Genomic DNA, 26,246 nt, shown 5'->3' with positions numbered 1-26,246 from the left:
GTAAAGTGTTTTTCAAAATATAGTTTATATAGTTTAATCATTACTGCCTTTGGTTTTTATTTGGAATAAATGTAAAAATGCACAAAAACACTATGAAATTTATAACTAGCATGAATAATAAATAAAAATAATATAAATAAAAATACAAAATAGAATTATATTTGTTCTTTTTTATTTTTTATTTAATGTGTATACATAAACCTGCCTGCTCATTTTAAAACACGACCACACGCCATACATATTAATTTAAAACAATTACTGTCACAATTGTGACCCTGGACCCCAAAACCAGTCATATGAGTCAGTTTTTTAAAAATGAGATTATACATTAAGCTGATAAATAAGCTTGATGTATGGTTTGTTAGGATAGGACAATATTTGGTCGAGATACAACTGTTTGAAAATCTGGAATCTGAGGGTGCCAAAAAAAAAAAAAAAACTGAGAAAATCACCTTTAAATTTGTCCAGGTGAAATTCTTAGCAATGCATATTACCAATCAAAAATTAAGTTTTGATATATTTATGATAGGAAATTTACAAAATATCTTCATGGAACATGACCTTTACTTAATATCCTAATGATTTTTGGCATAAAAGAAAAATCTACAATTTTGACCCACACAATGCTAGTGCTATTGCTATAAATATACCTGTGCTACTAAAGACTGGTTTTGTGGTCCAGGGTCACAAATGGTGTTCTGAAAACTGACCTAATTCTGATGTGTTACCCATACTCCAAGTGCTAACAACGATTTGCTGTCCTGAAAACATCTAAGTTAAGCTAACTACCTGTATTTAAACACCACAACAGCTGGCGGACAACTTTAGTTTAGTTAATGCTTAAAATATTATTAAAAAACGATTTTTTATGTGATGATAAAATACCACACACTTGCTATTCTGCCTATGCTTGTCAAGTTAGGGTTTAGGTTAAGATTATGTTATTCTTGACAAATAGTAAATAGTAAAACTTATCTTATTTGCATCTAAATCTTATTTGCGATGTCTTGTCACTGATTGGACAAATGCAGCACGCATTGTTTACATAACGGCTCTAGCATTAAGCAAACTCAAAACTATAAAGTTTTCTTATTTACCCCACGTCACGTGCCTTCTGTCACCATTTGACATTTTCCCCTTTCAATTGCTGAAACCACAGTTTTTACAACCCACGCTCTTTCCGTGACTGTCTGAAGCACATTAATATAAGACGAACGAGCGTCTTTGGGGTGTCTATTGCTAACCATCTTGCCGTAACATTCAATATCGCATCATTTCACACTGTTTGGTATCGAAGTGAGGGGTTAACCCCATAAAAAGCTAGAGGGTTTCATAACCCCAGGTAAATAGCAGGGCTATCCCTACTTCTAAATATAAGGGTGAAGCGTTTCTCTCAAGGAGGTAAGCATACTGGAATTAGACGCTATAGGAAAGTAATGAGAAGAATAACAACGTGCAGTAAACGATAAAACTGTTTGCACTACTGTGTGTTCATAATTAAGATAATACATTACAACAATACTGTAAGACTCACCAATTTGCAATATCAAGCTGCAAAATTAGCTAAACATAGCTGGATGAGACCGGAAGCCAGACCTATAAAATTTACAAATTGCTGCACCTGCTCTTTCCGAAAAATAAGGTGCATACCATGTGTGTTTTGTCAGACTTAATTCAACTACTAGGTCACCGAGAGTGTAGGTCAGCTTTTCATAACGCTGGAAGACAGAAATATAACTCTTCTGAAAACCCCAATTTCATGGACATTGCCAGAATAAAAGACTTCAACATTTAATTAAAAAAAGCTTTACTGTTTACGCAATGTTGAAATTATTACTCACCTATTAGTGAATAAAGATAAAAATGTATGACATTCATGCAGAATTGAACCTTTCCGAACCCTCTAAAATGTTATGACCTTCTAAGAGCCACTCAGTTCAGAGTGAATGAGTCTTTTATAGGTCAGTCCTTTTTAATCTGCATAGCAAAATGTTTACAAGGCAATTAGAACAAAAAAAAAAAAAGAAAGAAAACACATTCATTCTCAGATCGCATCTACTCTCGAAAGGTGCATGAAATTGCTTATAATGTTTGTGACATGAAGGACTCTGTCTAGTCCTAAATTATTTTAATGCATTAATAATATTATCATATGAATTATTTAGTAACATATGTCGGGCCAGGGGGGGAACTGGGTTCCATTGCTCCTATGCTTCTCCTTAATCTAATTTGGCTCGTGCTCTTATCCTTCAATGAACACTGAGCAGGTGTCTCATGTCAGTGTGTGCTTATTCTAATGGAGCTCCCCAAACTGTTCTCCAGTGATTCTGTTAGAAGTTAGATCTTTATGAAACAGAACAAAAACCTAATATTTTACGCAGATATGCAAATATGAGCAGTCTTCCAAAAACGTAGTGCCTAGCTGCCTTTATGTCTACAACGGCATTTGCATTCTAAGGTAAGATTCTAACAAAAGGAACCTTATAAGTGATGGTTTGAAATGCTCTCTGGGGGTTTTAGAGTTATACACTGGTTTAGTGTGCGAAAAACAAAAAAAACCCCAATAGATTTGGCTATAAGTACATAATTTAGACAAATGTGTTTGTGGTTTCGTGCGGCTCTAATGAAGGGAGGAAAACCAGATATTTTTCAACTGAATAAAATGTTGTAAAAGAAGACTGTTGTGATTAAAAGCAATTCATTGACAGGATGTGAGATGCATGTGCAATCACACATTTAAAAATGTGCACGTCTACAGCACTTGTCTTCATTTTCCCCTAAGAGCCGAATGGGTCACTATGGTAACTGGGGTTTGTTTTCACCCATAGGTAGGTGGGGCCTCCGTGTCAACTGTATTTATAGCCACAAAGTCTGTGCATCATGCACAGACTTTAATAATGAATGCATATATATGGGCCATTCTACAGAACTGGTGCAAACTGCTGTCCCATAACCAAAAAACACATTTAAAAATAATTTAAGTATTCAAATCTTAGATGATCTTAGATTTAAGTATTCAAATCTAAAATGATCCACTTCAAATGTTGACTACTGTATATAAAAATACATATATATAAAATATGTCCCGAACGCTAACTGCTAAATTTAAACTTGAAAAATAATATTGAAATAATTGTTGCATTTTATTCCATTGTTGTTTTTAAAAATCTTTGTAAACTATGAAACTTTTTTATTAGCATCTTAAAGCTCGGTTCAGAAGTACCTAAAATTGTCACTACTGAAAGTCATGACCGAAACATTTGGTGAAGTTTCGGTAGTGACATTTTTTTTGGGTGTTATTCCATAAAATTTTGTTTTTATGTGTGTACATCTGTTCAGAATTTTGCTAGCTAACCACATGCTGATTAGCATCTTTGAGCTAGGATCAAAAGTACCTACAATGGTCACTACTGAAAGTCATGACCGAAACATTTGGTGAAGTTTTGGTAGTGACATCATTGTTTTTGGGGTGTCATTTTATAAAATTTAGTTTTTATGTGTGTACATCTGTTCAGAACTCTGCTAGCTAACCATGTGCTGATTAGCATCTATGCCACTACCGTAACAGTCACGACCAAAATATGTCATCATGGTTTCGTTAGTGACAAAAGGGAACACATAATCTGTTATTTGGGGGAAATAAACAAACATTTTGCACAGTTATGCAAATTTGTAGTATTGGAGTATGTTTTAGCAGTGTTTTTAGAATCCAAAAATACAGTAAATTGAATTATCAGCTAAGATGTTATGACAGTTTTTGGTTTAATGTATATTCAGACTAATGAATCCTTAAGTTTGAAATCAGTATGATCAACTTTTTTGTGTTTGACAAAGAATGACTGGATTCAAAATACAACAAATCTCAGAAATTACACTTGAAATATTGTTACAATTTTTAATTGTTATTGATTTACCTCTAAAAACGTTTTAATAAAATAGCAAAAATATATTTAGAAGATAGATGTAAACAAAATCTTAACAGGTCAAAATAACCCTTCTTATTATATTATATATTACTGTGTTTCAGTAGTGACAAATTTGGGAAGAGGACAAATACTCCAAAACATTCTGATATAGATATACAGTACTATCAACTGCACTATTACTAGAAATGTGTACCTTGGATATTATGCAATTTGCATACCAAATCTGTAGAAAAAGACCTATTTTTAAGGTGTTTCCAACATTACACCAGTTCTGTAGAACGGCCAATAAACATATATATTACTGGTCAATAGGACTTTTTTGAAAAAAACTTAATATATTTAAGCAAGGATGCGTTAAAATGATCAAAATGACAATAAAGATGTATAATGTTACAAGAAATTTTGAATAAATGAACTTTCAATTCAAAGAATTCTGCTTCAAATCACAAAATTCTCTCAATTTACCCACCACCTTGTGTATCTTCTTTTCAACAGATGTTACAATTTGCTCAAATCAAGGTGTCTTGTTTTTACAACTGCTACCTTTGTGTTAGAAATGCTTATGATTTCTTGAAAGTCAGCCTACACTGGCAGCTCACTAGGTTTTGGAGCACAGCCAATGTGTCTGTCAGGGAACATATCAGTCTATAGCGAGTCCTCGTCTTTCTCTCTCCCCTTTTATGTGGCTTCTTTCACTTTCAACTTTCACAGTACAAAATGCCACTGTATCACAGGATGTTTACTGCGTACATCAGTCACTGCTGCAGCAAACTCTTAATCACTCTTCTCAGTTACATCAACAGAGTTTTGAAGGTCAATAACATCAAATCCCAGATTATCGATGCCTTCGCGTTCGTGGCTGTGGAGAATGAGCTCCATGTTATGCTCATTGTGGAAACAGCAAGCGCAGTGCGGGGTCACCGCTGGCTCCGTTTTGGAGAAGTTGGACAGGTCGACACGGTATTTCCCACCTTTAGTGCGAGAGATGACGGGCAGGAAGTTGTAACCCCACTTGATCTCCCGTGGAAGGTAGGAAGTTCGGACTTGGCAGGACAGGCTGGTGGACTCAGCCGTTCCATCCAGGAAGACCACCAACTCAAAGTCCTGCTGCTGAAGAGTATCCACAGCCATTTCAGAAAACGGGCTTGATTTGTCTATCACGTGATACAGGGTAAGCGGACAAACGAAGAACAGGTTGTCCTTCCCAGCATCCACCAAAAAGTCAATATTCACCTGATCCAGTATGATAGTTTCCCCCTCTGGAGTGATGGTGGTTCGGAGAAGCTTTCCATAAATGTGGCTGCCAATAAGAAGAGTTTTTCGTAGGTTGGCCACTCGTATCTGCAGGCACAGATTCCCCTTCCAAAGACAAATGACCGCTGTTTTGCTGAAGGTTACTGTTTTTGCTCTTCTGTTCGGGAGAGAGATCTTTGCCAAAATGAGTCCACACATAAAGCAGTTTATGATTGCGCCCATGAGGGACTGGATGATCAACAAGGCGACCGTGCCCGGGCAGTGACCCGTGAGAGCCCGACCCCCATAGCCAATAGTTGTCTGGGTCTCTAAAGAGTACAAGAAGGCGGTCGTGAGACTGTTAATGTTCTCTATACATTTCAACTGCTGGGATTCAGACGAGTTCTGGAGAACATCTAAGTCTCCGTTATTTTTCGCAAGCGAATACCAGAGCAAACCAAAAATGAACCAGCTTCCTGTGAAGGCGGCGGCAAATAAAACAATTACAAAACACCAGCGAATCTCCACAAATGTAGTCCAGAAGTCCATAAGGAAAGCAAAATGGTTGTGATATTCAGTAGTCCCAAATTTAATGTTGCAGTGGCCGTCTTTGGTAACAAGACGAGTTCTCCTAATTTTTCGCTCCACAAGGTGATTGTGAATCTGCTTCCGGATGAACTGGAACATCTTTCAGCTAGTACAAAAACAGAAATACATCTGTTTCACAAGGCTATTAATACTTTAAATAAATAATTACATTTATTGTAATATTTAAAGCTTACATTATATATATCTATATATCTATATACATATATATATATATATATATAACATTTATTTTTTTTAGAAATACACACAAATATTTATATATTATATATATATATATATAGATAGATAGATAGATATACACACACACACACACACACACACACATTTTAATAAATATAGAAATAAATAATAAAATAAACATTTAAATAAATTCAAATAAATTATTAATGCACTATTAATTTATACTTAAATATACATATATATACATATACACATTTACATATATAATATTATATATATATATACACACACACACACACACAGATATTATTTTCATATAATAGTGCATTCATTAAAACATATATATATAGATTTTAATTTAAATATGTGTGTATAAAATGAATATATATATATAGAAAATAAATTAAATATATATAGATACATAAAATATATATCTAAAACATTTCTATTTTAAGTTATATATATATATATATATATATATATAAAAATTTGATAGCTTTTATATATACAATTAAACAGACATTTCATCATCTTAAATGCACGTTCAATATATACACTCACACATGCACAAATGTGTTAAGTAATTTAATAAGAGTAAACAAACTAAATAATACTAAATTAATAAACTAAATTATAATAATTTGAATAACTTATACTGCACTTTAACTGATATATACAGATATATAATAGGTAATTGATTTTAATGTAACATTTTAAACTACATTTTGAAAAATTGTCTCCTCTTAATAATTTATAATACATCATAATTTGATGCCTTACAAGTTAGAGGTAAAACTCAGAAACTATTTTTTTTTTCTTCTGTAAGAGAAGCACATTAAAATTCATAAGTTGCTTACAAACCCAAACCTCTGTAGGTACTAAAAGATAAATACTGCATTTACTGCGGCTCATAATCCACTCAAACACAACAAACCACACCAATAAAGCACTGATTGCTTTCTTTGTCACCCATAAATGTGAAAAAGTATTCACCACATACCTGCAAAACTGAAAACGTCCCAGCAAATAAGGTGCCACTTGAAGTTCAGGCCATGAAGTTCTCTTTCTGAGCATATAACCATCGGGGTGCTGCTAAAATCCTCAATGAAATGTCCTAATCCCAGGCACATGCCACAGTTTACACACTATAAAGCAAAGACAGCTTAGAAAATGGTTCCAAAACTAACTTTGCATCAAATGTAGTGTTCACTCACCAATCAACCAACGCAAACCACAGAAAAAACTAATTAAAGAGACACCCTTTTAGCATACGGGATGGGTTTGCATTGAGGGTCAACGTTCTAGTTACACAAATTCCTCTTCAGATCCTCCTCAGAAATCAGGGAACCCCATCTGAAAAGAGGAACTTCAGCTGTAGAGCTGCTCGCTGCTTGTACCCATGGGAACGTGAAGGCTTTGCAAAGAACAACACAAAGAAATAGTTGAATCACATTTCCCGTTGCGCTGATCCTTGCCCCCCCCCACCCCCTCTTGACACCCCACATCTCTGCATTTGCATTTAAATAAACTGATGTGAATGAGATCTGGGTAATAAATTTACAGTGAAGGCCAAACTCCTAACTTTTGTGAAAACACCCACCTGTTAAGTTTACATCTTAATGTTTTCGTCAATTTTGTCAGTTTAAGACTTCAAGTGCTAAACGTAAACAAAAGACACTGAAGGGAATTTACAGACGAAAGATGAAAAATGGAAAACTCACAGGATGTTCTTTGCCTACTTAGCGTTAATCTGAACAAATTACATAAATGTTTTTAGTAAACTCAAGCTAAAGCAAATTTAATTACATTCACAAATAACACGCATAGAATTCAAAATACCACATTCACACACAAAGCCGCTCAGGTAGAGAAGCTGCTAGCATGCACTACACAAATACCACTTATCACACATAACCACATTAACTTCCTCTGTCATACTGCAGTAAGATAAACCTCAGATTGACAAATAGTGTCAAACCACACTCATATATCATATCACAAATCATTTCAGAAAGAAACAAAGAGGCGTTATATTAAACAATGTAGCTCAAACAACAAACTGGCAACACCAAAGTCATGGGTTTGGCTTTTTGAATAGATCCAAATAGCAAATTAATTTGAAACCAGAAACAAGTTTCAGGAACGTGAAAATGTCAGATTCTGCAGACTGTGGCACTCAACGTGTACACATTGCACAAAATGTCAGATTTTCATTGCGCCTATTTCACTTGTATAAAAAAGTAAAATGATAATATAATCAGTGTTGGAAAGGTTACTTTGGAAATATAATAGGTTACAGATTACAAGATATTCTTTTTAAAATGGAATAAGTAGTGTCACTATTTCAATTACTTTATTAATGTTACTGATTACATTTGATTACTTTTTAATTTCTTTTCTACATTTCTAATGAATTAATTGTTAATCATTTTTAAAATATTTTAAACCAGGCGAGGTTAACCTCACAGCAGGACTTAAATGCTTCATCACTTGAATTTAGATGAACAGCATACACCACATACTGTATTATATACAGACTAATAAATTACAGAACGTTTAGCAAACATTGAGGAATCAAATAAATAAAAAAAAATAAAAGAAAGCCTCCATAAACTGAGGCAAACGGCAAAGATAACAAGCTTTTCAAAATTAAAACAAAAACAAAAGTAAAACTAAACTGCCCGTGACAGTGCTTGCATGTTTTTTTGTACATGAATACCAACATGTTCATCTTCTCTTGTTTCAGAAGCAGTCTTTACTTGAAAACCAAATCCTGGGTGCGAGCACTTTTGCGCTCCTGCTGAAGCAGCAAATACAAACCAGGGTCTATACATGAAGCGCTCACAACAAAAGCACCTCGTCGCGTGATCAACGTGGAAAGTAATAGAAATTTAGTCACTAATTAATGTTTAATTATAATTTCCCCAGATAGGCTAATTGTTTCATATGTTGCACTGCGCTTCGACAGGGCTGCGGGACACGAACAGGACAGCGCTTTTAGTGCTGACTAATCTAAGTGCCTCTGATTGGCTGATTCATTCACAAGTTCAACAGAAACGTGTTTGTTTGGTTATAAGGTTGCACAAAAACAGTGCATAAAAGCAATCTTCATTCATTTTCAAGTCATTTTAACTGCGACAACCGTAATACGTCATTTGTGCAGGTTTATTTTTTGCCCTTTTGTCTTAAATTCATGGAGCATTTTAGTTCATTTTGGTGGCATTTTTGCCAGAAGCCCTCATTTATTTACTACTCTGATTAACCCCATTTGTAATCGTTAACATTTTAATAACTAAGTTAATTGCACATTTTTTCTCAGTATAACTGTAACAGTTTACAGTTTATTTTTAAATTAAATTACATAATTTTGTTGCATGTTAGTTACTTCCCAACGCTAAATACATTGTAATGTACTTTATAATATTTGAAGGAAATATAAAATATATTCTAAAAACCACAAGATTAATATAAATCTTAAAAGACATATTTTTGCTAATGGTTTTAAACTTTTAGACACTATAAAATTCCTTCAAATCGGGAGCAAGCTTATGGGTGAGACTTCCAGTTCATTAGCCGCTATAGGGAAATAATGAGAAGAATAACAAAGTGCAGTAAATGGTAAAAGCGATAATATGTTAAAAATATAGCTGCAAGCAGCAATTGCGGGGCCAAGCACAAAAGAGGCAGAATGAGGAGTTAAGCATGGCAAGGAGCAGCAGACCGACTACAACAGTGAGTAACTTAAGCCATTTTAGGATAATATCAGTTGAAATGGCTGAAAAATCATAAATACAACCAATCGTAATAAAATTTAATGGCTTATCACTTTTGACCAACAGGTGGTGCAAAATTTGCAAAAATATTTTCAAATTGATGTGACGTGTTCTGTGTGAAATGACAATGACACACACAAAGTTTGCCGTCATTATGTCAAAGCTTTGCAGAGATACAGCCTCAGATGTAGTTTGGCATCTTTCCAGCAAATTTGTTGATGCGCTAAACGAAAACGGTTTCGTATATCGACACGAAATTCATAACTTTTTGCCAGCATAGTCTGAAGATGATCTGAGTCAAATTTGGTGAAGATCGGACTAACAGTCTGGGAGGAGTTCGAAAAAGTAGGTTTTGTACATTAATCAAAATGGCGGACAGGAAGTTTGGCCAATTTCGGCATAATGGGCATCAATTTTCTCGACATGACCCAAGGAATCTATTGGCATCAGTTTCATTCCAATAGGCTAATGTAAACAGAAGTTATTAGCATTTTTGTAAATTTCATTATTAATGTTTAGTGAATGGCGTATTACTTCTGACCCATAGGTGGCACTGTTACCAAATTGATGTGGCTTGGTCAGAGTGTGGTGACAATAGCACATATAAAATTTGGTGTCAATATGTCAAAGCTTTGCAGAGATACAGACTCGGATGCAATTTGGCATCTTTCCAGTAAATTCGTTGATGCGCTAAACGAAAACGGTTTCGTGTATCGACACAAAATCCATAACTTTTTGCCAGCATGGTCTGAAGATGATCTGAGTCAAATTTGGTGAAGATCGGACTAACGGTCTAGGAGGAGTTCGAAAAAGTAGGTTTTCAACATGAATCAAAATGGCGGACAGGAAGTTCAGCCAAAATTGGCAAAATTGGTATCGGTGTTCTCAGCATGACCGAAGGAATCTATCAAAATCAGTTTCATTTCAATAGGCTAATGTACGCAAAAGTTATTAGCATTTTTTGAAATTTCGTTATAACTTTTGACCACAAGGTGGCGCTGGCCCCAAAATTTTTATGTACATTCAGGGCATGGTGCCGAACATTTTTGTAATTAATGTCGAAACGATACGCTAATCCGTTCTCAAGATACAGCATTTTAAAGCTAAATTCAAAATGGCCGACACCCAAAATGGCTGACATGGGAAAATTGGATATGGTTCGACTCGGTATGACACACCGAATCTAAAGAGACCAGTTTTGTGATTTTTGGACAAATCATTCAGACGTTATAAAGAAAAATAGCCATTTTTCGTATCTCCTGACCACTAGTGGGCACTGCACCGAAACACTGCAGGTAGGCTCAGGTCATGCTTGTTATAACACACACCAAGTTTTTTGTGACAATCGGTGCAACGGCCTAGGACGAGTTCGAAAAAGTAGGTTTTACGAACAATTGAGAATAGCAAAAAAACTAAACCTTACGATTTTTGAATTTTGGTGTCCATTCAACTCGGCATAAGCCAAGGAATCAGAGGGAAAAAAAAATTTTGTTGTGTGCCTTACGGTTCAAACGTTATTAGCATAAATCTTTTGAAAGTTTGGACAAGTGGTGGCGCTAGAGAGTTTGAGTTAGAGACTCCAAACTTGCTATGGTTAATGTTGGGACTGTCCTCTATCAGTGTGCAAAATTATACAACTTTCCCGCAAGCGGTTCTATGGGCTGCCATAGACTTGCGGCGGAAGAGGAAGAAGAAGAAGAAGAAGAAGAAGAAGCGGAATAATAATAACGCCAACGGATACAATAGGTGCCACCGCACCTCTGGTGCTTGGCCCCTAATAATATGGTAAGACACACCAATCTGCAACATCAAACTGTAAAACAAACTGTTTTGTACAGCTAAAAATAGCTTGACACAGATGAGACTAGAAGCCAAACCCATAAAATTTACAAATTGCCATGCCCACTCTTACGTGAAGAAAAAGGTGGATAAATGGCATGTGAAAACACCTACTAGCTGCTGAAAAGCACCGCTGGTGGCCAGAAAAGGTCCCACCTTGATAACAGTCAAGCTCCGTCACATTTACCTTCAACATGATCCATAAATATAACACATTCTCATTACATTATGTTCATTTACTGCACTCAGGAAGTACGTTAAATATTATCTTAAAATAATTTACAAAAAGCGTTCTGAACTGGAGATCAGAGCGGAATGATATATGGAGATGGAGTGGCTCTGTCTAACAGCAGCACTTGTGTGGCATAATTGTGTAATTGTTCTAGAGAGCCTCCGAACGGCCATTTAAAAGCTCTTAAGGACTTTTACATTCTTCTCTGGAATTTTCTGTCTAAATATTGAGTCCTGCTGCCAAACATATCACAGCAGATAAGTAATAAGACCTGGTAATTACTTGGAATTAATGAACATGTAAAAAGGAGCCGAATCCACATGAGTGGGAGCACACAAGTGATTCAGTTACAGTGACAACACTGAAATTAGCAGCGGCCAGATGCAACAAAGCCCTTAAGGAAAGAAAGCAATTAGTTATAATTGTGCCAGTACCATTACTAAGGGATTTGTTGCAAGCGCCTTCAGGTGCATTAGAGGAAAAACACAAAGATGACAGAGTCTCTAACTTATAAATCATCTAAATATAAATGAAGCAGGTCAGTCTGAATGTGAAGCTTTAAAAGGAACAGTTCACACAAAACTGAAAATGTATAAATGTACACACCCTCAGGCCATCCAAAAGGTGAAGCGAAAAGCTGCACGTTTGTGAGAAACAACTCTATCAAGGCGTTTTAACTGTTGCTTCTGGCCAAAATATGAGTCCATAATCTATAGTAAGTCGATCCCGTGTTCCATATTTGTTTAGAACGGTTTTCTCTTGTAAATAGTGTTTGATCCGCGAACATTCTTCTCCTAATTTAGACAACTTTTTCACTTGAAAAAGCAATAGGATAGAGGACTCATATTTTAGCCGGAAGCAACAAACACAAAAATAATTAAAGCTGCAAGCAGCGTTGAAAGGGTCCTCGCAACCGGGTTCACCGCCACCCGGTGGTTTTAGGAAACTAGCGAATGGTGAGCTATATAGGAGGAATAGGTCAAAGTCAATTATATGTGCCAAATGTCCTATGCCAGCTGGTGGTGCTATGACTATAAATTAAAAGAAAACTGGCATGTAGAGGTCTCAAGCCAGGACTTCAATCAAACATATAAATTTTGGTGCAGATTGAACACTGTATTTTTGAGTTAGTATAAAGCATGACATGTCCTGCCACCAACAGGTGGCGCTATGGTTATACCTGAATACTGGCCTTTAGATGTATTCAGGCCAGGACTTTTACTAAACGTGAAGTTTGGTGCAGATTGGACATTGCATGTTTAAGTTAGTTAAAACAAGTAATTTTCTGTTGTCAGCAGGTGACGCTATGATTATAACGGAATGTTGGTGTTCAGATGTGTTCAGGCCAGGACTCTTGTCGAACATGTGAAGTTTGGGGCAGATTGTTTCACTGTAGTTACAACAATTAATTTTTCCATTGTGAAACATTGAACTTTGTTAGGGAACCATGGACAGGCCCTTTAACAAAAACTCAAGTTCTTCGCAATTTAACATCACAAAGACCTTTAGATTAGACTGACCAAAAGTTGTCGTCATTAAATCTCTAGGAGGAGAACACTTCCTGTTCCTGTTTGTAGGTGGCGTTATGACTATTACTGAATATGGACATGGCCATGTGTTCAGGACAGGACTCAAACATTTTAGTGCAGATCAGACCTTGTATGCCTGGATTATAACAACATCCTGTTTCATGGCAAAACATCAAAGTTCGTCAGGGCGCCACAGACACCCTTCAACTAAACTCAAGATCTTCACAGTTTAGCACCACAAGAGGTGTTAAATTGCAGAGTTCCTGTTGGGTTTCAGATGTTGCACCATGGGACTGTTTTGTAGGTATTGGTGTGTTACACGTGTCTACCGAATTTCATACATGTATGTGAAACTGGATTTTTTTTTTAATCTCTTAAAGGAGTTTGTTTAAATACAGCACCTGAAAATGGCAAAAAGGCAGTAAACTTGCTGAGCAAATACAAAATAACAGACTTCCTGTTGGGTTTCGGACTTCGTACCGGGATACTTTTTTTGTAGGTATCGGTGTGTCTACCGAATTTCGTACATTTATGTGAAACATAGCTCGAGGGGCACTTTTTAAAAATTTTATAGGTGGCGCTATCAAGCCATTTTACCACACCACTTCTAAAACCCATATCTGATGTAAATTTTTACCACTTTTGGCATGTGTGAAAAGTTTCATGAGTTTTCAAGCATGTTTAAGCCCTCAAAAAAGCAATTCATTTTTTGAGAAGAAGAAGAAACTGGTCATTTCCAATTTCTCACCATTTTCCCTAATTAACAGGGAATGGAAACTAATGGCTATTTGGGTCCAAACAGACCAAAAACACAGTCCATACAATTTGAGTGCTATATTCAAAGTTGTCTAAAGCCAAACAATATATTATAAGAAAACAGGCCAAAATACAGATTAAGGCAAGAGTAGCTCAGGACAAATTTTATTTTCAGGTGCAAAGAGTATTACCTGAGCTGATATCCCAACAGAAATAATTCTACCATGTTTTGTGAACAGAGGGCATTGTAAGACTTTCATTGTGTAATGTAAAGCAGTGAAATCTTCTGTTGAACCACATAAACAAGCAGCACACAAACAAACTTTGAACAATCAACCTTTTTTCTTCAGGGGAGTTTTGTTTTTTCTGCTTTTCTAGCCCTGGATTTACAATGAGCTCTGAACCAAACAACTATGTTTGTTAAGAAAATCTATACACCTCACTGCAGCTAAACTTTCTGGGAAGCAAAAAGAGTATCAGTTGTGTTGCACTCATAATATTTTACTCTTCATGCGTCTTGGACTAATATTAAACCAGTAGGTTTTCCTCATTTCTTCAGAAGATTTAAAAACAGCGCAGGAGCTTCGTTGCGGCCCGCTGCTCTGTCAGTCACAGCCAAATCTCTTCAAAGGACCCCTAAAACCTCAAAGAATAAGGCCTGGGGCCCCACTGGCTCAAATTCTGCTTTAAAATGAAGTTCCACGTCGCACCACAGACCGGTGCGCAGGCTGACGAAACAATTGGGGTTTTGGGTGATGAATCTGGGTTGAGTCCACATGGTCAACCACAGCATGAAAAGCAAACAAAACAACAACCAAACAATGTAAAAACAATCAGTACTTTAATACAAATGCAGTTGATGACAAAACCTAACCAAGTACAGGAACTTACACTTATTATAAAGTAAAAAAGGTTTCCAAAAATCAGGTCTCTAGAGTTTCCCAGCCTCTTTGAACCTGAGGAGCAAACCATCATCGGCCCGCAGCGGGAACGCCAGGCTGCGGTTGTGATAGTAACTGGAGTCTGCCTGCAAGTTCTGAATGACATCGGAAAGCAAGTGGGCTCTTTCCACGCCACAACCTGGAGCGTCGTACTCCAGAGAGGTGAAATGGACATGGAGGTGATAGTAGGACGGCTGATAGTGGAGGTACACGCGCAGTTTGCTCGGAGGGACGCCGTATTGCCGCTGAATGGCATCCTGTGGATATAGACAAGACATGAATTTCAATTTTACGTGAGCAGCCATGCTACAGCTTGCAAATGTACTTGGGGAAAAAACCCTGTTGCGGTTTTCAGTGTTTTCGGGCTTTAAAATTGAGATTGTGACATGCTGCAGGCTGGTGATTTCCACAGGAGCACCACAGCTCAATATATCTAGAGCATATGTGGTAACCACTGCGGCATGTGCTTTTAAAAAGCAAGCTGATGCAGTGGACGAGCAGACCAACAGTGGTTTACATGTTCAGATCAACAGTGACATCTAGTGGACAACAGAACTACAACTAGTTTCTCACGTAGAAACTGCTAGTATATTTCACAATTAATTTCATGTAAAACACTGAATTGCATCTGAAGTAGAAAGACTGAGGTAGATGAACTTGTTAGACGACCCATAACTCACCTCTCCTTTACTGCGAATGTTTGTGAGTAATGGCAGGTGCTCTGATGTGAGATCCCTTAAACTTTTAACATCCTTCTGGTGGACGATAGCAATTAAATACAGGTCTTGCAGCTGGAGAGGAAAGGAAACACTGTTTTTCACTGGGTTTTTATTCACCCTTAAATATTATTATGACACTGATTTACTGGTTTACCTGCTTTTGATCCCACTTGAAATCGGGCAACAGAACAAAACCAGTATCGGGGTCTGGATCCTCGAAAACAATCCGATCAGCCTCAGCTTTCTTCTCCAATATGTTGTGCACCCACTGAAACCAAAAATAAACTTGGGCAGTGCAATTATGTACTTCATATGAGAAGGATACAAATGGGACAGGAACAACAGTGAAATAAAGGGTCAGAGGTCAGTGAAGCCTCACCTGCACACTGAAGCTCTGGCTGCTGATGTATGGTAATGTGAGGTTACGATAATCCTCTCCGGATTCTTCGACCAGAAAAACCTCCTGATGCAAATACTTCTTAACATGCTTCTCTGTCGCAGGGCACACCACTGTTGTTTTGATTTCTGTTATGAACAATTTCATGGTTTTTATCTTCAAGTGTATTTTTGGTTTATTGGAGAAATTCACTTTGAGAACAAAAATTTCCTGATAATATACTCAACCCCATGTCATCCAAGATGTTTGTGTCTTTGTTTCTACAGTCAAAAAGAAATTAAGGTTTTAGAGCAAAAAATTCCAGGATATAGTGGACTTCAATGGGGATCAGTGAGTTGAAGTGCACTTTCAATGCAGCTCCAAAGGGGTCTACACGATCCCAGCTGAAAAATAAGGGTCTTTTTTTAACATCTTTTTGTAAAGGACGTATGACTTTCTGCACGGTTACTTCGTAAACACCTGGTTGGTAATTCCGTCTACGTTACATGTGACCATTCCAACGTGACTACGTAATGCGTGAAGTCAGGATGGTGCAAGATGAGCATTTGTGTTAAAAAGTATATTCATTTTTATTGTTTTAAGAAAATGACAGATCATTTCACTGGACAAGACCCTTACTCCTTGGCTGGGATCGTGTAGAACCCTTTGAAACTACATTGAAACTGAGACCTTCAAACTGATGGCCACCACTGAAGTCCACTATATGAAGAAAAATCCTGGTTTTTACTCAAAAACTTTATTTTCTTTTCGACTGAAGAAAGACATGAACATCTTGGATGACATGGGGATGAGTAAATTATCAGGAAATTTTTATTCTGCATGTAAACTAATCCTTTAATGCATGATAGCGTGGATTTTGTATGTTGTATATGATGGAGTTAAATAAGCTTTGGGCTTTCAATAAGCAGTCATGCAAGTTTGAAACTTTTTTGAAGAAACTTTCCATGAAGGTAATGATAGCAGTATTAAGGACAGTGTTTCTTTATCACAAAAATGAGAAATTGTGCATGAATATAAAACGAATTGACTATGTGATTTAAATTCATAGAAAAAATGGTAAGTATATTTTTGTAATTTTAACATCGTTAAAAAAAAAGTACAGGATTGATTTTCAGGCGAATTAAAAGTGAAGTCCACTTCCAAAACAAAGATTCACATATAATGTACTCACACCCTTGTCATGCAAGACGTTCATGTCTTTCTTTTTTTCAGTCTTAAAGAAATTATGTTTTTTGAGGAAAACATTTCAGGATTTTTCTCCATATAATGGACTGCTATGGTGTTCCAATTTTGAACTTCCAAAATGCAGTTTAAATGCAGCTTCAAACGATCCCAAATGCAGTTGTAAACAATCCCAGCCGAGGAAGAAGGGTCTTATCTAGAGAAATAATCGGTTATTTTCATAAAAATAATACAATTTATATACTTTTTAAAGTCAAACGCTTGTCTTTTCTCGTCTCTGCCTGGACTGTTTTGTTCCGGCTCATGACAGTTAGGGTATGTCGAAAAACTCCCATCTCATGTTCTCCCTTAACTTCAAAATCGTCCTATATCGCCGTTTTACCTTTTTTGTTAAGGGTGTTTGATCTTCTCATGTTTACTTTGCAAACACTGGGTCGGTACTTCTGCAGTGATGTAGGATGATTTAGAAATGATTTTTGAAGTTGAGGGAGAAAATACGATTGGAGTTTTTCGACATACCCTAACTGTCTTAGTCAGAATACACAAAGTTCATGGAGCGCAAGACAAGACGAGCATTTGAGATTAAAAAGTATTTAAATTGTATTTTTTAAATGAAAAAAAAAAAACAAAAAAAACGATCGTTTCGCTAGACAAGACCCTTCTTCCTCAGCTGGGATCGTTTACAACTGCATTTGGGATAGTTTGAAGCTGCATTTAAACTGCATTTTGGAAGTTCAAAATCGGGGCACCATATCAGTCCATTATATGGAGAAAAATCCTGAAATGTTTTCCTCTTTACGACTGAAGAAAGAAAGACATGAACGTCTTGGATGACAATGGGGTGACCTTTGTCACCAAAAGTCTTTTTTCACTGCCTTTTTCTCTATCACATTTTAGAAATCATCAGAAATTATATATTAACTGAAAGCGTAAAACCTCAAAATTCATCCTGTGAAAGTCATTTTAGAATTGGACATTATATTACCATGGAAATGGGACTTCAAAATCATATTACAAAATGTATTCCTTTATGAATTATAACAATTTAAGTTTGGATAGTGCACTTTCACGTCTATGTTCAAAAATGGGGCTGACAGTTAAAGGGTTAAATGAAGAATAACCCATAAAAATATAACAACCTATCACTCTCTCTCTCTCAAAATTATATTTCAAATAAATGCTGTTCTTTTTGAACTTTTATTTAAAAAAAAAAAAAAAAAAAAAAAAAAAACTGTACAGCACTGTTTACAACACTGATAATACTAAAAATGTTTCTCAAGCAGCAAATCAGCATATTAGAATGACTTCTGAAGGATCATGTGACACTGAAGACTGGAGTAATGATGCTGAAAATTCAGCTTTGCATAACAAAAATAAAATTACATTTTACAATATGTTCAAAATATATATATATATTTTAAATGGTAATAATATTTCACAATATTTCACAATACTACTGTTTTTACTGTATTTTAATCAAATAAATGCAGTCTCGGTAGGGTATAGAGAGGCAGAGGCTGGTGAAAACATGTTGTCTTGTGTTGTGATCCTACCGTTTAGGTGTGCAGGTGCCTGAAGCTGGTATGTGCTGTACACATCATTCTTCATCTCCAGCTTAAGTTGACTGCTCTTCAGTAACTCAGGCAGCATGTCCTGTCTGAAAGGAGTTTTCTCCAGGATCACAACAGCATCTTGATCCTTCACCTAGGAAACACAACATAACTCAGTCAGGTCACTGTAACATTTATTCATATAAACTAACCATATTTTTAATGATTTTCAATAACTAGCTCTGTGTCAAATCAACCCAATTTCAAAAACTTCCCCAGCTCAAATTTTTGATTTTCTAAAGTCATTTTTACACCAGTAATTGTGCATTTTCATTTAACAAAGATAAGTACTGCAACAAATGTAAGCCTATTGTTCATTGTTAGGTAATGTGCATTTACTAACCTTAACTTGTGGGACCTTATTTTAAAATGATATAAAATTATCTTAAGAGCTTATTTTAAAAGCTATAAAACATCAAAATGCTACAAATAAAGCTTTAAAACATAAATACGCAATTGGCTTAGCATCTATAACAAAAGAAAAATAGAATTTAATAAACGAGTACTAAGTAGTAAGTCATTTTTATGTTTACTACTAACTTAGACATTAGAACTATTAGCCAATACTTACTAGAAAAACTGTAACAGGTTACAAGTTTTACTAGTAAGTTTTACTGGAGTACAGTAGTTGTAACTGAACGGTTTCAAATATTTCGGCCAGTTCGTTACCAGTAATAATGTAACTGCCACTAACGTTACTAGTTACAGAGAAGTACTCAAATTTAATGAATAAGCACTAGCCACAACTAACTTATTAGTGAATAAGAGCTTGTTAATTAAAATGCCAGTATCTAATGAACTGTGAACAGAAGATATAGTAGTCACTATTGGTTTACTAAAAATATGCATGCGTTAGTGACATAAAATATGGTAGTTAGTGATTTCTGATAGTAGTTGGTGATTTTCCACAGTGATTTCTGCTCTCTCTTCTCCACACGCACCTTCCCATGAATGAAGATGGTTTTCTCCCGCGCACCATCGCGCAAAACTCGGGTGATTTCGAAGTCCGCGACCGGGCTGTCGGATGATATCTCTCCCGCGTCCCCGCACTCATTCTCCGCATCAGTTTTCAGTATTTTTGCAGCGCTCCCGTTCTCGCTTTCCGCCATGATTCAGCTCGCTCAGCAACAACCAATCAGGATTCACCGAGCTAAACACGTGGGACAAAATAAACCTCTGCGCAGGTCTCACCGACTGCATCCTGATTGGTTAGCCGGTGGCATGTAAACAGTCTTTCATTGGCTGAACTTGCTGCACGTGCTGCTGAATGGCACATCTTTTGTAACGTTAGAGAAACTGTTACAAAACGCAAGACGGACCTCACGTAATCAGAAAACCCGTAAGTACTGATCATTTTTTCATTGATTACAAAAACTATAGAGTATTTAGAGTTTAGTTATATTGCAGTATTATCTTAGAATATGCGTATTTGGTCGCAGAGACTTTAAACGGAACCGGTGTAAGTTAAGGAAAATGCATACTGCAGAATTAACAAGCTCTTTGTACTAGCGGTGTTGAATTCTACTGATTGCAATATTATTATTAACAATAATAATGCAATTTATTAACAAGATGAGGCGCATTAGACTAATTTCCATGAATTAATTTTAATGTATCACTATGCTTTTCAAACTACCTTAAAAAAACAGCGATTATACTTTGTAGTACTAACTGTTCACTTTATGAATTATCATTAATATTAACTATATTAGCATACACTCGAAACTGAAATCGTGTAAGTTAATAATTGTCAGTAGAAACTGAAAAACAAGTCTGATATTTTAAAGTGAAAAAACAGAAATTAATTTTAAAAATGATAGCTACTAATTTACTTAAAATTTACTTTAATCATAGATAGAACTATTAATTCAAACTGTAACAAAATATCAAGCAAAAAGAACAAAATGTTTGATATTAGTGTGGTTTCTGTGGCATAAAAGTCCGTTTTGGTACCAGAATATATAAAATATAATAATATATTTTTGTCATAAGAGTGTACATTTTATAAATTTTATTGGTCTGGCCTCCAGTCTCATTTTTCTGTTTGATATTGCAAATTGGTGTATCTTACCGTATTATTTTAGTGTATTATTTGCATTATGAACAACAGTGTTACGTTTACCGCACGTTGTTATTCTTCTGGTTATTTCCCTATAGCGGCTACTGAACCGGAAGTCTCACCCATAGGCTTACTTTCACGTTAAGAATAAGGTGGATAGTCCAAAAACACTGCTAGCGAACATTTGTTTAGTTGGATTTTGTGTTAACGTACTATTTATACAATTTTTTCCAGTATCTTTTATCTGTCTACCCGTGTGGAGGTCTGCGCATCCCAAAAGTGACCATGAGCCACAACTCCATTCACTGGTTCCGCAAGGGGCTGCGTCTACATGATAATCCTGCTCTGCTCGCTGCCCTGAAAGACTGTAGACACATCTACCCCCTGTTCCTGCTGGACCCCTGGTACTCCAACAACACTCACATCGGCATTAACCGATGGAGATTTCTGATAGAAGCTCTCAAAGACCTGGACTCCAGTCTGAAGAAACTCGACTCCAGGTAGGGATGGGAACTAAAGATGAGGCAGAAGTTTGAGCTGAGGGTTTTATTTGAGTAATTTCTTGTTTTGTTTTGTGTACATCTAGACTGTTTGTTATCAGTGGGTCGCCTACAGAGGTCCTTCCAAAGCTCTTTGAGAAATGGAAGATCACTCGGTTGACTTTCGAGGTTGATACAGAGCCGTACAGTCAGAGCAGAGATGAGGAGGTCATGAAGTTGGCCAAGGAACATGGTGTGGAAGTTATCCCAAAGATTTCTCATACTCTCTACAACATTGATAGGTAATATTTTAAAATTTGTAAATCATATTTTAAAAGATTTAAAAATAAAACACACACCTGCATTTTCAAAAACAGGATTATCGAAGAGAACAACGGCAAGACTCCCATGACTTACGTTCGCCTCCAGAGTGTGGTGAAGGCCATCGGTTCTCCTAAAAAACCTGTTCCTGCTCCAACCAAAGAGGACATGAAAGGTATCCAGATCCATCTTTTCGGACATCATGCTGAATGAGATGAGACTGTAATGCCTCTTTGTCTGGAAGGTGTGTCCACTCCATTTTCTGAGGACCATGAAGAGGAGTTTGGGATTCCAACTCTTGAAGATCTTGGACTGGATACATCATCCTTAGGACCAGATCTGTTCCCAGGAGGTGAACAGGAAGCTCTGCGCAGACTGGACGAGCACATGGAAAGAAGGGTACATGCCCCAACACATTTTTGTGCATTAAGAGCATAAATTATATTTATATTTATATTAGTAGTTATATATTTTTTATTCTCAGCATATAAGGCTGTCTTGAAGTTGGAATAATACAAGAGTTGTATAAACACAAAATAAAAACCAAGAAGACAAAAATACAGCAGTTAAAATTAAACTATATATATAAAATGGAAGATTTAATTTTTTAATTAAATATTTTTTAAAGATATTACTTTTGCTCACTAAGCCTGCATTTATTTTGATCCAAAGTACAGCAAAATAGTAACATTTTGAAATACTTTTAATATTTAAAAATAACTGTTTTCTTTTTTAATATATTTAAAAATGCAATTTATTCCTGTGATCAAAGCTAAATATTCAGCATCATTACTCCAGTTGTTATCCTTCAGAAATCATTCTAATATGCTGATTTGCTGTTCAATATATACTATTCCATTCAAAAGCATGGAGTCAGTTGGGAAAGAAATTATAGAAATTAATACTATTATATAGCAAGGATGCTTTAAATTGATCAAAGTTTTCTATTGCAGATGAATGCTGTTCTTCTGAACTTTCTATTCATCAAAGAAACCTAAAAGTAATGATGCTAAAAATTCAGCTTTGAAATCACAGGAATAAATTACATTTTAAAATATATTCAAATAGAAAACAGTTTTTTAAATAGCAAAAAATATTAAATCATTTTACTGTTTTTGCTGTACTTTGAATCAAATAAATGCATGCTTGGAGAGACTTAAAAAAAAAAACATTTAAAATCTTGCTATTCAAAAACTTTTGACTGGTAGTGTATATTCATTTAATTTTTATGTTTATTTTATTTCATTTTCCATTGTGGTAATCAAAAAGAGTGCCAGCTAGGGACAACAGTTACAAATAAATTCTAAAAATATATTTTACATGTAAATGTATAAAAATATATGACATATCTATAATAAATATATAAATATAATGTGTACATATATTAATTATATAAATATAAAAATGTGATCATAATACATCATTAAAATGCATTACTATGAATGAATGAATATACCTCCAATACATGCTGTATATTTTATATAGACAATTTTAACAGTTTTTACATCAGTAAATGTCCAGTGCATTTTACATCAGTGAATGTTTAAGCATAAGTAGCTTAAATCAAGCAAATATAATTAAAAAAAAAAAAAAAATCAGTATTATTCTTTACCAGAAAGTATTGATTTTGTCTTTTTGCAGGCGTGGGTGTGCAAGTTTGAAAAACCACAGACGTCTCCCAACTCCTTGATCCCCAGTACCACCGTCCTGAGTCCCTATGTCCGATTCGGCTGTTTGTCTGCACGCACCTTCTGGTGGAGACTCACAGACGTGTATAGAGGGGTACGTCAGACGTCTTGTCTATTACTTGCAGAAGCCACAAGCAGAAGTTCAAGATCTTGGTGTGGCTGACAACATTGTTGTCGTTTTGCAGAATAAGCACTCTGAACCTCCAGTTTCCCTGCATGGGCAGCTGCTGTGGAGAGAGTTCTTCTACACGACTGCTGTCGGGATCCCAAACTTCAACCGAATGGAGGGCAACCCTCATTGTGTGCAAGTGGACTGGGACAACAATCCCGAGCACCTGGCTGCATGGAGAGAGGTAAAGTGAGTTTTTTGTATTTTTTTTTTTTTAATTAATTAAAATTCACAATAATACAGAAGATGCACATGTGTGCATTCAGGGTCGGACCGGATTCCCATTCATTGATGCCATTATGACACAACTACGCCAGGAGGGCTGGATCCACCATCTGGCCCGGCACGCGGTTGCTTGTTTCCTGACCCGAGGAGACTTGTGGATAAGCTGGGAGCAAGGCCAAAAGGTTTGTGTTTCTCCCATTTACCTGCTATGTTACAGATAGTTTAGAGATATAATCACTGACTTGCTGTGCTTCTGTTTACGATCGTCTGAAGGTATTTGAGGAGCTGCTGCTGGATGCCGATTGGTCGCTAAATGCAGGAAACTGGCAGTGGCTTTCAGCCAGCGCTTTCTTCCATCAGTACTTCAGGGTGTACTCTCCTATTGCCTTTGGAAAGAAAACCGACAAATATGGGGATTACATTAAGTTAGTTTGTTTTTACAGTTGAGGTCAAAAATTTACATCCTTCTTTCAGAATGATTAAAAATATTATTTTACCAAAATTAGAGGGATCATACAAAATGCATATTGTCCACCAGAGAAAATAATACTTGAATTTTTAAAAATGACCCGTTCAAAAGTTTACATCTGCATGATTCTTAATACTGTGTTGTTACCTGAATGATTCACAACTGTTTTTTGTTTAGTGATAGTCGTTCATGAGTTCTTTGTTTGTTCTGAACAGTTAAAACTGCCTGCTGTTCTTCAGAAAAATTCTTCAGGTCCCACAAATTCTTTGGTTTTCCAGCATTTTTGTGTATTTGAACCCTTTCCGATAATGACTGTATGATTTTGAGATCCATCTTTTCACACTGAGGACAACTGAGGGACTCATATGAAATTATTACAGAAGGTTCAAACACTCACTGATGATCCAGAAGGAAACCATGCATTAAGAGCCAGGGGTGAAAACTTTTGAACTGAATGGAGATGTGTAATAAGATTTTTCTTATTTTGCCTAAATATCATATTTTTTCATTTAGTACTGCCATTCAGAGACTACAGAAGATAGTAACATGTTTCCTAGAAGACAAAATAACTTACATTTACCATGATCTTCAAATTCAAAAAGTTTTCACCCCCAGGCTCTTAATGCATCATGTTTCCTAATGGAGCATCAGTGAGCTTTTGAACCTTCTGTAATAGTTGCATATGAGTCCCTAAGTTGTCCTCAGTGTGAAAAGATGGATCTCAAAATCAAAGAGGGTTCAAATACACAAAAATACTGGAAAACCAAAGAATTTGTGGGACCTGAAGGATGGATTTTTTCTGATGAACATCGGGCGGTTTAACTGTTCAGGCCAAACAAGGGACTCATAAACAACTACCACTAAACAAAAAAACACAGCTGTGGATCATTCAGGTAACAACACACTAGTAAGAATCAAGGCGATGTAAACTTTTGAACGGGGCTATTTTTATAAATGTAACTATTTTCTCTTGTGGACTATTATGTAAACAACATTTGTGTAAAATAGCTTTTTCATGACAGTACTGAATTAAAAAAAAAAAAAAAAAAAAAAAAAACATGCATTTTGTATGATCCCTCTTATTTTGGTCAAATAATTGTCATTCTTAATCATTTTGAAAGGGGGATGTAAACTTTTGACCTCAACTGCACATTCTGTTTCAGTATAAAATTATCTGTGAAACAAGTACTTACAAAATGCTTTTTCAGGAAATACCTTCCAGTGCTGAAGAAATTCCCTCCTGAGTACATATACGAGCCCTGGAAAGCTCCTCGGAGCGTTCAGGAGAGAGCAGGGTGCATCGTGGGAAAAGATTACCCTCGTCCTATTGTGGACCATGAGGTTGTGCATAAAAAGAATATTCAGAGAATGAAAGCAGCATATGCAAAGCGCTCTCCAGAGGACAAAGATGAAAAAACTATCACCAAAGGTAATTATTTAGACCTAAAAATATTATTTATATATACAAAAATATATTTTCTTATGAGAATCTCGACTCAGACAGACATTTTGTTTCTTGTTTTCTCTGTCTAGGTGTAAAACGCAAAGCGACATCTATCCTGGAAATGTTTGAGAAGAAAGCAAAGAGATAAAGTTGGTCTCAACTGTTTTTATACTATGGGTCAATACTAATTTATCACTTCGATACTTGCATGTTTAAAATACAGTACAATTTTGTGCTATTGGTTAGCTGGGATTGTTTAGCTATGATGGTTTTGCAGTAAATTAACATGTTAATTTTAAAGGTCAAAGGCTGAGAGCACTTTAAAATCTCAGCAGCTTTTTGGATTTATACCTCTACTTTTCTACTTAACTTTAACTTATACATCATATGCATGTCTGTGTGTAAATCGTGCTAAAATAAAATAAAAAGCTTTTTTTTTTTCTGTCTTCCACAATATGCATGTGTA

The 26,246-nt window shown here is 35.9% G+C and overlaps 3 protein-coding genes across 5 annotated transcripts; 1 reads left to right on the top strand and 2 right to left on the bottom strand.

Annotated features, from left to right (window-relative positions):
• Window positions 1-1,668: 1,668 nt before the first annotated feature.
• Window positions 1,669-7,442, bottom strand: kcnj1b (potassium inwardly rectifying channel subfamily J member 1b). 2 transcript variants are annotated; one of them, XM_051120621.1, is made up of 3 exons: window positions 7,163-7,442; window positions 6,949-7,093; window positions 1,669-5,853 (listed from the first exon to the last, which is right to left on the bottom strand). In XM_051120621.1, the coding sequence occupies exon 3, from the start codon at window positions 5,844-5,846 to the stop codon at window positions 4,701-4,703; it is 1,146 nt and encodes a 381-aa protein (XP_050976578.1). In that variant the 5' UTR covers window positions 5,847-5,853; window positions 6,949-7,093; window positions 7,163-7,442; the 3' UTR covers window positions 1,669-4,700. The 2 variants fall into 2 exon arrangements, with proteins under 2 accessions (XP_050976578.1, XP_050976577.1); XM_051120620.1 differs by having other exon boundaries at window positions 6,949-7,442.
• A 6,781-nt stretch (window positions 7,443-14,223) lies between these two features.
• dcps (decapping enzyme, scavenger) lies at window positions 14,224-20,091 on the bottom strand. Of its 2 annotated transcripts, XM_051120639.1 has the most exons (7): window positions 19,868-20,091; window positions 18,870-19,020; window positions 16,117-16,262; window positions 15,892-16,005; window positions 15,699-15,809; window positions 14,969-15,275; window positions 14,225-14,838 (listed from the first exon to the last, which is right to left on the bottom strand). In XM_051120639.1, exons 1-6 carry the CDS (start codon window positions 20,033-20,035, stop codon window positions 15,009-15,011), a joined length of 957 nt encoding a protein of 318 aa, XP_050976596.1. In that variant the 5' UTR covers window positions 20,036-20,091; the 3' UTR covers window positions 14,225-14,838; window positions 14,969-15,008. The 2 variants fall into 2 exon arrangements, with proteins under 2 accessions (XP_050976595.1, XP_050976596.1); XM_051120638.1 differs by having other exon boundaries at window positions 14,224-15,275; window positions 19,868-20,090.
• Window positions 20,092-20,171: 80 nt separating this feature from the next.
• cry5 (cryptochrome circadian regulator 5) lies at window positions 20,172-26,187 on the top strand. The gene is made up of 11 exons (XM_051120615.1): window positions 20,172-20,265; window positions 21,220-21,485; window positions 21,572-21,766; window positions 21,842-21,960; window positions 22,030-22,184; window positions 23,427-23,567; window positions 23,659-23,826; window positions 23,909-24,049; window positions 24,141-24,292; window positions 25,545-25,765; window positions 25,870-26,187. The coding sequence occupies exons 2-11, from the start codon at window positions 21,271-21,273 to the stop codon at window positions 25,926-25,928; spliced, it is 1,566 nt and encodes a 521-aa protein (XP_050976572.1). The 5' UTR covers window positions 20,172-20,265; window positions 21,220-21,270; the 3' UTR covers window positions 25,929-26,187.
• The last annotated feature ends 59 nt before the right edge of the window (window positions 26,188-26,246 follow it).

Source organism: Labeo rohita, chromosome 10 (assembly GCF_022985175.1).
Source record: "Labeo rohita strain BAU-BD-2019 chromosome 10, IGBB_LRoh.1.0, whole genome shotgun sequence".
NCBI classification, from domain to species: Eukaryota; Metazoa; Chordata; class Actinopteri; order Cypriniformes; family Cyprinidae; genus Labeo; species Labeo rohita.
Note: the sequence above shows the minus strand (reverse complement) of the source record. Positions and strands in the feature narration are given on the sequence as shown.

Excerpts from the sequence above, each read along its gene's own strand:
- kcnj1b (XM_051120620.1), bottom strand. The coding sequence starts at position 5,846 with ATGTTCCAGTTCATCCGGAAGCAGATTCACAATCACCTTGTGGAGCGA.
- cry5 (XM_051120615.1), top strand. The coding sequence starts at position 21,271 with ATGAGCCACAACTCCATTCACTGGTTCCGCAAGGGGCTGCGTCTACAT. Across the intron at positions 22,185-23,426 it reads ACGAGCACATGGAAAGAAGG|GCGTGGGTGTGCAAGTTTGA; the intron begins GTACATGCCCCA and ends GTCTTTTTGCAG. Across the intron at positions 24,050-24,140 it reads GCTGGGAGCAAGGCCAAAAG|GTATTTGAGGAGCTGCTGCT; the intron begins GTTTGTGTTTCT and ends GATCGTCTGAAG.
- dcps (XM_051120639.1), bottom strand. The coding sequence starts at position 20,035 with ATGGCGGAAAGCGAGAACGGGAGCGCTGCAAAAATACTGAAAACTGAT. Across the intron at positions 16,263-18,869 it reads GGCACCTGCACACCTAAACG|AAATCAAAACAACAGTGGTG; the intron begins GTAGGATCACAA and ends TGTTCATAACAG. Across the intron at positions 16,006-16,116 it reads GCCAGAGCTTCAGTGTGCAG|TGGGTGCACAACATATTGGA; the intron begins GTGAGGCTTCAC and ends TTTTGGTTTCAG.